The sequence below is a fragment of the Amblyraja radiata genome, chromosome 29, assembly GCF_010909765.2.
Source record: "Amblyraja radiata isolate CabotCenter1 chromosome 29, sAmbRad1.1.pri, whole genome shotgun sequence".
NCBI classification, from domain to species: Eukaryota; Metazoa; Chordata; class Chondrichthyes; order Rajiformes; family Rajidae; genus Amblyraja; species Amblyraja radiata.
Window position 1 is genome coordinate 12,339,219 of NC_045984.1, and position 12,288 is coordinate 12,351,506.

Genomic DNA, 12,288 nt, shown 5'->3' on the forward strand with positions numbered 1-12,288 from the left:
GCACCAGGGTCCATAGCATGTCTTTGGAGTTTTACTATATCATTCAGTGATGTTTGTGGAACCATATTTGCAAACTGGAAGCTACTTTCATTTACATGGAAGCATTCCTTGATGTATTCTAAGAAAGGAGAAATAAAGCAAATGCACCAATGATGTCATTTATCTGACAGTATAAAGTATTAAAGAAGTATAGACTATAACAAAATAACAAAAACATATTGTAATAATTAGGTCGTCAATCTACAAGATGCACAGGGAATAAAGTGAATTACACAAAAACATATTTTAAAAAGTTTTATTTTAACAAAGTAGATTTGTGAAACAATGTTTGGACTCCATCCATTATACATTAGGGACTATTTTTGCCAATTACTTTTTCTAATTGGTTATTCTTTAATTGTAACATGCACACACTAACATCACTTAAGGATTTGAAGTAATTTTGATTTCAGGGATTAATACACATTTATGAATAATGTTTTTTTTTTTTAAATCACAAAATAGACAGGAGTGCAATGCAGAGTCTGGGGCTGATAATGTGTACACGTTCTTCAAGCCTCATTCAGATCCTCTTAATGATTTAATTGCCTGGATAACTCTCTCCTGCTAATTATTTAAGTCTAAACAATACCTCAGACCAACCATTATCAAACATGGTCTCAAATAGAAGTCATTCCAATGCACGTGGATGCCATTAATAAATTATACGTGTTCAAAATGGGTGAATGCTCAGTTAAATACAGGGTTGAATTTCCAGTGCCAACAAAAATGATCCAATAACAATGACTTACCCAAAATATCCTAAATTTGTTTCCTTTCCCAATCCAACATTCACTGATCATTTTTTTTTTGTTACCCCACCATCTCCATCAAGGGGCTATAAGATTACTGTGCATCCCATGAACATTGTACTTCTGTATTCCAGAGTGTAGTTAGACACACACAAATGAGATTACATACATTTTAAAAAACTGTGGTTCTAAGTCATCAAGGAGCACAAGGACAGCATTGCAGTGCCAGTAATGGCCCAAATGGAAACGTCAATCTTTAAATTTGTATTCTGTCAATTTGTAAAGTGCATATCAATATATCATATTACAGTTCAAAAATTCTAAGTGTTCATGAAAACTAATTGAATTACTACACTTACTGATTTGTTATTTTTCCAAATTACTTCAACAAATTCTGAATCTACAGTACATCTCTGGACTGAATTCCAATCTTTTAAACCCTATTCAAGTGTTTCAGAGAGCTGCAAGTCAATCAAAATACAACACATTTGCAACAAATGGAATCATACTACCATAGTGACTTTCCTAGATATGTGACGAGGGGTAAAAATATTTGCCCAGTAGATGATAATTAGGCTAGTATTTTAATTTTAACATGGATAAATTAGTTTGTGTTTAAATTTACATGCTTGTTGTATGGCCTGAACCATCCTGCCTTTTTGTCCCTTTGGGAGTGTGTAGATAGATGTATTTCAGTTTGCAACAAAATCTTGTTCCACTATTTGTAAACTCCCTCAGCTTTAAAATATTCTCCTTTTGTGAACCTTCACTGAGACAGTTGTGCTCAATTGCCATTCTACATATTTACTGCAAAGATACTGAATTGTTGTAGACATGTTGACAAGATAGCTCTGAAAGCTTAAGTGAGACTACATAAGGTTTTGCTGATCAGTTTATACATTCATCCCACTGTATCTAAGATTCTAAGTACTTTAAGATTTACATGATATTTACTTGCAAATTCTGAGTTTCTACAATAAAATTTGCAATACATTCATCGTCTAAATAAGCAAGAATTATCTTTAAATAATGCCACGACTTGTGTATTGGTTGATGAAAGGGCCATAACAATGTTGCTCAGCAAGCCTTCAAGTATCAGTGCAGCACCAGGGGAGATAACTGTGTTCTTATTCCAGCTTCCCAAATACAAAGTTTTCTGCACTCAATAGCTGATTCCAAATGCTTAAAGTGCATGCAGTTAGTCTATAATTCTCAGATAAATGACTCTGGAAATCACAGCTTTGAATCATGCAGAATTCTGCAATTTCTGACAGCAGACTGCTAATCTTACTTGGTTGTTTAGGCTGTATCACACAATTGTAAACTAGCTATCCTTAGATCTTCAGTTCTTCACTTGTCCTGGATTCAGTAAACATTTTAGACGGGCATTTCCAAACAAAAATGTGAAATTGCATAGGGCTGAAAATGTAGTAGGCAATAGCAAACTGGGCAACTGAAAATTTATCTTAAATTCTCAAGGAATCATTGAAAATAAATCAATAAATGCTGTCCTTATTTGGATTCACTATTTTGAATTGTGATTTTTCTGTGATGGACTTTTTATGTGGGCCCATTTTTAAAGATTGGCTCATAGTTATTATTAAGTTACTAAGGCACAAGGACAAAAGGCTTTTGCCACATCTTGCCAATTACCATTAACTTATTTAACCAACCTAGGTATTTACCCATTATTCATTTTTGTTTTTACACATATTTGCTAATTAGATTAATTACCTTCTCGGGGAAATTTGGTGCTATGATTTACATTTTTTTCCTCAAAAGGATTTGTCAAAATTGTCTGAACCTGAGAAAATGTTAAATAATTCATAAAACAAAAATGAAGCCATGAGTAAAAAGATCATAATTATTTTCTGTATGGGAGACCACAGTTATTACCACAAAAAGCTGCAGTTCAATACATTTTAAGCAAAACAAAATCTAAAGCTGTTTTAAGTACAAGGATTCAATTGCATTTCTGCACCAAATGGTGTGTGCAATTAACTATTTTGGCAAGTTCCTACTGCAGATAAAACATGACAAATGTTTCAGATGAAGATTTATCCGGCCAAGCTGGACAGTGTGCAAGAAATAAAACTGTCCTTCATGATTAAATTTGGCAATCCTGTGTTTGATGGAATAGTCAAAATGTATTCATCAAAGCAGATTGCAAGATAAAAATACTGCAATACTGATAAATATTACTTCCAAGGCAAGTTTTTAAATTTCAAAATGGCGACAATCACCAGTCTCATAGTGATGGTTCACCAATTAGCACCATTATTTTCCAGCCTTGTCCAAAAAACTACATTAATAATAATGAATTACAATGTTGGTAAAAAAAGAATGACTAATTTCATTACAGTTAAATGGCGCAAGTGAAAGCAGTGTCCTTGAAAAACAAACAAAAGTATAAAAGGAAGAAATTCAATAGCAAATTATATTAACGTCCAAGTATAATACAATAGGGAGGCTAAACTTTTAGATTTTTTTTTTTAACTTTAATGCATTACTTTTCAATTGTAATCATAAGATGGAGGGAAACATTATACATAGACCATACTTCCTTGATGTTTCACTGGATATAAATGTCGTCAAGTCTTCACCACTCTTTCTCAGCCAGCATCACTACCCTTCCATGTCATTCAGTCCCTCCTCGTCTCAGCCTTATTTACCACATATGTTCCATTTGTCCCATCTACCCTTTCTCTGTAAACAGGTTGGATTTCTAAATTTTCCTGGGTTCTAAAGAAAGGTCATTGATATGAATCATTAATACAGCTCCTTGCTCCATAGATGCAGCCAAGCTTGCTGAGTATTTCTGTATTTCAGCCTTTTCTGTTATTACAAATGTTTAGGTTTGTTACTGCCAGACACATACAAGTTGATTGATTTTATAATTAAAGGCACAATACAAGTGAAGTAGGATTGAGCAGAAAGGTCCATGTGGAATTAGAACTGATTATTTCAAGATTGAAATTTATACAATTCATTGTGAATACCCATACATTGTTTACTTTGTGATAACTTTAAACTTATCGAGCAAAATCAAACCTTTCTCTGCTGTTGCACAATAACAATGTTTTTTCTATTAAACCAGTTTTTCCAAAATTGTATCTCAATGCAAAAATGTTCTGACGCTTTCTAGTGTTTAATATAGCTGAATGTGTGCACAAAATCAAAGTGGTGGCTGGAAGAAAGTAGTGCAAACGTTTAAAACCCCTCCGAAAAAAACACAAAACACACACGAGAGCTGGTTAGATGTGGCCTTAATGACTGGAGGAATAGAATACTTTCTTCAAACTGTTTGAAATAATTTCATGAAGAAAATAAAGTAATGTCTTTACAAATATATTACACGAGGGAGGCTAGAATGCAACATATCACTCAGAAAGATCCTTATGATTTTCTAAAATCTCTAACTTTAATGCTGCTATACTTTAGAGGACATCTTTTATTTAAACTGTCCCGTTTCATTAAGTCATAATAACTCTTATTCAGTTTGAAGTCTTCCCAAATTACATCATCTGAACTAAAGACAATTTTAGGTCTGGTAACTCAGTAACTGGATTGAAACTCAGGGTGAGCTGTTCTGCACTTGCCAATATAATCAGCCGAAAGGTTAATTGATGTAAAAAAGGAAATCTAAATGTCAGGTATTGAGTGGAAGTCCCTGAAACTAAATGCACAAAAATCACCTTTCAGTCGGAAAGGCATGCTGTGTATATTTGATTGACTTGTATTTTACACCAGTATTGGAAACCATCACTCTTCCCAGAAATTGGACCCTTACATAACTGGCCACATACGTTATCACAGTAATAGTTTAAAAGAGATCTTCCACTCTGTTAGGATTACACTATTTACAAATGTTAAAGGAGAGAAAGAGCTGAAAATGGATTGGACATATTTCAGCTTTCTGGTTATATTTTGGTGCTGATAAAGATTTATTTACCAATACACTTCATTAAACATTACAAGTTAATACATTCCCTGTTAAAAGATCTGGATTTAGTTTCTTGTATCATAAGCCGCTGGTACAATCCAAGGTTTTCAAGGCTGTTACAGAGTAATGTATTATATACTTATTTGAAGCTTTCCACGTATGCAGTGTAACATCTTTGGCCTTAACCATAACCAAGACCCTTCTTCATTGTAATAATGCCCTGGGTCTTTAAACTGAAACTTCAAGGCTTAAACACTCAACTTTGCTACAGCCCTGGTTACATAAGTGCATTTCACACATCATTAAGCAAAACATTTGCTTAAAATTGGCACCACAATATCAATACTCCCACATTCTGTGACAATACAGAGCTGAGGAGAAGGAAAGAAAAAAAGGGAAAAAGCATTTTTACATTGTCAGCCAATAAAAATTTAAAAGCACAATATTCAAAACTTGTGCCTAGTAGTAGGCACATTACTCTTCATTTCAAATATACAGTAGCATACAATCAGTTTGTATTTGAGAGACCATCCAAGATCGAGGCCCCACAGAGCTTGATTACGTATAAAAGATGATCTCTGGGACTTGCCCATCCTCGACTGATGTTCCATTGTTATTTCCAGCAGCATAACAGAAAGTGAAGACAGTTTTAGTGCCCGTTGTGGGAGATTCGTGGATAACTTTACGAAGTCCTTTTGTTCCATAATGCGAATCTGGCCCCTATACAAAAAAAAATTAAATAAAGTTTCATGGATCATGGAAAACAAGTAATATTTTTATATAATAAATGATGGTACTAATGAATGCTGACAACCTTATTTAGACTATGAAAAGGAATTATGGTAAAGCGATATTTAAAAGTGGCCAGGAAGAATAGCGGGATTGATTTATGGAACGGTGATCTCTAATGTATTTAATAAATTAATACAGAGCATTTTCAATGCGGTGACTAATGAAGATTTGGTTAAATACAATCAAGGCCACATATGGGTACTATGAAAATACATTACTCAGAGATTGCATTTAACCACATTGTTCATGATATACAAAGGAACTAAATTAGAGCTAGATAATTTATATTATAAACAAACAATTGTATGTGGTGCAAATTTTATCCTCTTTCTGACTGATGGTTGTCATTGATAATCATGGTGGGATTATTGGACTATTATTTAACGCAATGGGTATATTGATTTCCAATCATTAAACAACAATTTTGTAACTGAAAATCCACAGTTGTTCTGTATGAATCAAATCTAAACAAGAAACTATTTTAACGTAAATCTCTAGACATACCTTCAATGTAGCACTTGCAGTATAATTAACATTGGGCAAAATCTCCACTGGTTCCTTGAACATAACCCTGAAAGTGTTGGATGACCCATCACAGCTAAAACCAGTGTCATTCTGTCCCAAAATTGTGTTACTGTCAGTGTGGATAATCTAAAAATGTAACATATTACAATAAGCATAACTTTACAATTTACTAGAAAACACATTTATAATTTTACATTATCTTTTTTAAATAATTTGTATGACCAATGGTTCAATTTACATCTTTTGCAGTCAGGTGCAAATTGACTGAAGAGCAGCACAAGCCTCGATTGTTAATTGCACCAAGTAACAGAGAGTAGGTATGTTGCAAAGCCTACCTGAAGATCGCTGAAAATCTGTCCCAGCCCGTGTGCGCGATTTTGGCGCCGTTTAGAGGGGGGCGGGTTTAAAACTCGATTTTCCCTAGGCTGTTCAAATCGAGGTTTTTCAGCCTAGTTAATTATTAACAAAAAATCGCTGGAAGATTCCGTAGCTGGAGCTACTTTTACTTTTAAGGGCTTTCTTTACTTGTTATAGTAGGTTAAAAATTAACCACTAAACCCGTGACCGCAGACAACGGGTCGGATCTCATACAGGGGAAAATGGAAGGTAGGCTGTTTATTTTTACGTTAAAAAGGGCTTCTTAAGATCCCTTTATACAAAATTTAATGTTGCGAGTAGCTAATTTGGGCATTTGAGGGCACAAATCTACCGCAATGTGAACGTTCTAAACCAGCGCGTTCACAGGATCCCACTAGAAAGCTGATTTAAATGGACTTTAATTTACAGCAATTAAACACTAAATTCCTTCCATTTGGCCTATAAATTAATGTAAATGAGATTTAAAAATCATGTTTTATTGTGAATTATTTGTGAATATTATTTGGACACTTAGGCTATTTAAAAATGTTAATCATTTATTAAGAAATGGATAGATGTTTAGATCTAGTAATTGAAGTTTGAAATTAGCTACAATTGGGTAACTAACTAATTATATGCTTTAATTTCAGGTCATCCAAGTAAGATTATTTTATATTTGTTTCAGAATGCTTCAATCTATGATAATTGAAAATTTCATTCAGTTCACTTAACTTTTAAGAAAGTTATGTGCTTTTGACTGTCCACGATAACAGCTTTTTTGTTATGTCCATAGAAAATGATGCTAATTTCCGAGTATGAAAATGGCCATAACTTTTTAAATACTTGAGATATGAAAGTGAATTAGGTGTCAAATTAAACTTCTTTTTATGCTTTATCTGATGGGATAAATTGCAGACTTGATTTTTAAAATCTCAAAATTTTGTAACATTGCTACAGAGAGCACTGTGCTTTCAACGATTCATATTAGAAACACCAAAAAACAAGTTACTTCAAAAGAAGAAAAATACTAATGAGAGATTGATTCTTCTGTTTCATTCGCTTTCCTTTGCTCTATGCTATTTTACAAACATGGTTAATTTTAATAATTTTTCTTATATAAAATGTTTGCAGTTGGTCACTCGTACAAGTAGCAAACAACTCCTAACTCCCCTCGATGGTGGAGAGGGTCAAAAGCTTCAAATTCCTGGACGTGCATATCTCTGAAGATCTCTCCTGGTCCAAGAACACGGATGCAATTATGAAGAAAGCACATCAGCGCCTCTACTTCCTGAGAAGGTTACGGAGAGTCGGTATGTCAAGGAGGACTCTCTCGAACTTCCACAGGTGCACAGTAGAGAGCATGCTGACCGGTTGCATCGTGGCTTGGTTCGACAACTTGAGCGCACAGGAGCGTAAAAGACTGCAAAAAGTTGTAAACACTGCCCAGTCCATCATCGGCTCTGCCCTCCCCACCATCGAGGGGATCTATCGCAGTCGTTGCCTCAAAAAAGGCTGCCAGCATCATCAAAGACCCATACCATCATGGCCACTCGCTCATCTCCCCGCTGCCTTCAGGTAGAAGGTACAGGACCCTAAAATCTGCAACATCCAGGTTCAGGAATAGCCACTTCCCCACAGCCATCAGTCTATTAAACTCAACTCAAACAAAACTCTGATCGTTAAATAGCCCATTGCACTTTATCTGTTTATTTATGTGTGTATATATTCATTGGTACATGGTCACACTGATCTGTTCTGTTCTGTATTTATTTATGCCGACTATATTCTGTTGTGCTGAAGCAAAGCAAGAATTTCATTGTCCTATCTGGAACACATGACAATAAACTCTCTTGAATCTTGAATCTAACCAATTTTCCAGATATTGAAGAAACAAGGAACCGTAGATGCTGGAATCTTGAGCAAAATACAAAATGCTGGAGGAGCTCAGCGAGTCAGGCAGCATCATGGAGAGAAAGAACGAACAGGCGATTATTTGGGTCAGAACTCTTCTTCAGACTGATTGTAGTGAGAGAAGGGAATGGCGAGTACCATTCCAGTATTTAGGTGTATAATCTAAGACTCTCGTCATTTCTTCAGATGCATGCAAGACTCAGAAGCAGTATTTTGACAAATGTCTGTTTGGTAAGCCATCAATATTTATTCTTCAACTAATGTGATAAATATATTATCTGATTTAAAGTCACAATGCAGTTTGTGTGAATTGTTACTCTCAAATTGCCTTCTGGCTTCCAACAATATACCAATGAATAGTATACAGAGTTTAACGCATTTCTGGGTACTCCCATGTAACAAAATCCATATTTTTACCTGTATATTTACTTGATAGTCTGTTGGTCCATGTATTGATCCATACAAACCAAACCCAACTACAAATATCCTCCTATTCACTGTAAACCTGCGGTATTAAAATACATAGGATATATTAATACAGATTAAATATTCATCAAAATAATATCCAAGGCAAGTATTCCAAGGAATTATAAACAAAATATCCTGGAGACTTCCCAAATGGCACTGAGCTCCTGATCTACGGGTATACTACTTATTCCAAATGATTCAAGGGTCTGAGCTATAGGGGGAGGTTGAGCAGGCTGGGGCTCTATTCCAACGGAGCACAGGAGGATGAGGGGTGGTATCACAGAGGTGTATAAAATCAAGAGAGGAATAGATCGGGTAGATTCACAGTCTCTTGCCCAGAGTAGGAGAATCGAGAACCAGAGGGCAGAGGTTTAAGGTGAAGGGGAAAATAGTTTCAAGGAATTTGAGAGGTATCCTTTTCACGCACAGTGCGGTCGGTGTATGGAACGAGCTGCTGGAGGAGGTAATTGAGGCAGGGACTATCGCAACGTTTAAGAAACAATTAGACAGGTGCATGGCTAGGACAGGTTTAGAGGGATATGGGCCAAATGCAGGCAGGTGGGACTAGTGTAGATGGGATATGTTGGTTGGTCTGGGCAAGTTGGGCCGAAGTGCCTATTTCCACACTATATTACTCTGACTCTAGTTATTCACTACTTTCTGTGTAATGCTGCAATACAACTTTCCCCAAGTACTTATTCAATTTCCTCTTTATAAATATACATCTAACCTATTTTAAGGCAACTAATTCCAGATCATGGAGACACAAGTGACTGCAGATGTGGAATCTTAGAGCAAACAACTTCCGTGGGAACTCAGTGGGCCAGGCAGCATCTGTGCAGGAGAAGGAATTACTGGCATTGTTGCATCAGGATTGACAGTAAAGAGGAAAGATAGCTGGTTTAAAAGGGAGAGGGGAAGGGTGAGACAGGAACCAGTAGGTCATAGGTGGACTGAGTGGTGAGAGATAGGCGGACGGATCTAGGTGGAGAGGAGTGGAACTGGCAGCTAGAGGCAGGTGGGTGATAGGGGGAAGCAGTCAAGAAAACAAAGGATAGGTGTGGCTGAAGATGGAGATAGCTCCTGGAGGGCGTTAAACAGGGACACAAAAGGATCTGGAGCTTGATAGGTGTGGAAAGTGATACTGGGAACCATTAACCATTAAGAATTAACCCGGTGAACCTACCTTGCACTCCCTCAATAGCAAGAATGTCCTTCCTCAAATTAGGAGACCAAAAATGTACACAATACTCCAGGTGCAGTCTCACCAGTACAACTACAGTAGGACCTTCTTGCTCATATACTCAAATCATCTCGCTATGAAGGCCAATATGCAATTTACTTTCTTCACTGCCTGCTGTACCTGCATGCTTATTTTGTGACTGATGTACAAGGACATCCAGGTCTCGTTGCACCTCCCCTTTTCCTAATCTGACACCATTCAGATAATAATCTGCTTTCATGTTCTTGCTGGGGTCCCAGCACCGAGCCTTGTGGCACCCCACTAGTCACTGCCTGCCATTCTGAAAAGGATCCGTTAATTCCTTCTCTTTGCTTCCTGTCTGCCAACCAGTTCTCAATCTGTCAATACCCTACCCCCAATGCCATGTGCTCTAAATTTACACATTAATCTCTTGTGTGGGACCTTGTCAAAGGCTTTTTGAAAGTCCAGATACACATCCACTGGCTCTTCCTTACCCATTCTACTTGTCACATCCTCAAAAAAATTCCAGAAGATTAGTCAAGCATGATTTCCCCTTTATAAATCCATGCTGACTTTGACCGATCCTGTCATTGCTTTCCAAATGCACTGCTATTACATCTTTAATATTCGACTCAAGCATCTTCCCCACTACCGATGTCAGGCTAACTGGTCTATAATTCCCTGCTTTTCTCTCTTCCTCCGTTCTTAAAAAGTGACATTACATTATGTACCCTCCAGTCCACAGGAACTGATCCAGAGTCTATAGAACATTAACTAACCAGTACGTTTCAATTAAAAACGATTAAATCCTTCGACATTATGGTCCATAGTGCACAGTATCACATCACAACTTGCAGATACCCACATATTCCTGAGGGAATGCTGTTATCTGGTAACTGAATCGTCCTCCCACAACTAGAGAACAGACCTGAACTACTTTCTACCTCATTGGTGACCCTCAAACTATCTTTGATCAGACTTTACTGGCTTTACCTTGCACTAAACGTTATTCCCTTATCATGTATCCATACCCTGTAAATGGCTCGATTATAATCATGTATTATCTTTCCGTTGGTTAATTAGCACTTAACAAAAGCTTTTCACTGTTCATGTGACAATAAACTAAACTGAACTGGAAACAAACCTGTACAGAAACAATACCTTATTCGGTCACTTGTACCGCTGTAGCCCCAACGGCTTTCCACCTGTTGGAAACGATTGATGCTGCACTCTTTGCCTCTCAGACAACAGCGAGGTCTGTCAATAAACTCTACCCGAGGCTTTGGATTGACTGTAAAATGTAGGAAAAGACTAACAACTTCTCGGTCTGTTAGAATTCCTGACTGTGCAGGTCCTGTGGGGGGAATACATGTTATTTGATACCGTAATATTGAATTTCAAAATTAGACAAATAAGTTTCCTGCTTAGTATCTACTCAAATGAAACTAATTAGACACCACTGTCTTCAGGGCACCTGGACTGAAGGGAAGTTAACAAAACAAAATGGGTTTCTCATGGTAAAATGTGTGCGTGAACATCATTGAGGATTGGATGGGCTTGTCCGTTATATTTCTCAGTCAAATAACTTGTTTGTAGTTTCTGTCCACATTTACACAAGAATGGATATTTAATGTAGCATAACATCAAAGAATGTTGAAACATGCAAATTTAAGTAGGACTGAACTGGAAGGCTCGTGAAAAAAAATGGTATTGCTTGATACAGGCATCATTGAAAAATGACAACTGTGGCTGATCAGAAGATTGCTCTAAACAATCCCAGGAAAAAAAATTGCCAGAGTGAAACTAATAGTCACAGTAAGTAACCATTTAGATTATTCATGAACACAATAAATGCTTTATTTAGTTCATTTTCCCATCCTGGCCATTAGAAGAGTTTGACTTCCTGGAGAAGTCTACAGGTCCCCATGTGACCTATATGAATTTCTTTCAAGACATCTTGAATGGAAACCTCAAAGCACAGCAGAAATAACCTTGCTGAGGGATAATTAATGCACAGCAGACGTAAGCAACTTGCTGAGGGATAATGAACTATACCGTACTATACCGACGTTTAATTGGAGAGGAACACTGCCAGTTTCTAATTTTATAGAATTTATAATTGTTTTGTAATTTGTTGAAAAGATTCATGCCACATTTGTACAAGTCAATGCATTTAACCCAATTAAGAGTTTGAGCAGTTAAAGGCGGACAAATCTGAACCAATAAAAAAGGCCATGTTGAGGGAATGTCTGTTTATTTAAAAAAAACAGACATCACTATAAAAACAAAAGATTGAG

At 36.5% G+C, this 12,288-nt stretch overlaps 1 protein-coding gene across 7 annotated transcripts in view; it reads right to left on the bottom strand.

Annotated features, from left to right (window-relative positions):
- Positions 1 to 281: 281 nt before the first annotated feature.
- LOC116989315 (BTB/POZ domain-containing protein 2-like) overlaps positions 282 to 12,288 on the bottom strand; it is a 35,217-nt gene continuing 23,210 nt past the window's right edge. For 6 of the 7 annotated variants that reach the window (XM_033046563.1, XM_033046560.1, XM_033046562.1 and 3 more), the window contains 4 exons: positions 11,153 to 11,345; positions 8,737 to 8,824; positions 6,031 to 6,177; positions 282 to 5,454 (listed from right to left, as the gene is read on the bottom strand). In XM_033046563.1, the coding sequence (XP_032902454.1) occupies positions 5,293 to 5,454; positions 6,031 to 6,177; positions 8,737 to 8,824; positions 11,153 to 11,345 (590 nt within the window). In that variant the 3' untranslated portion in view covers positions 282 to 5,292. The remainder of the gene's footprint in view (positions 5,455 to 6,030; positions 6,178 to 8,736; positions 8,825 to 11,152; positions 11,346 to 12,288) is intronic. The other variant, XM_033046561.1, reaches the window with a different exon arrangement.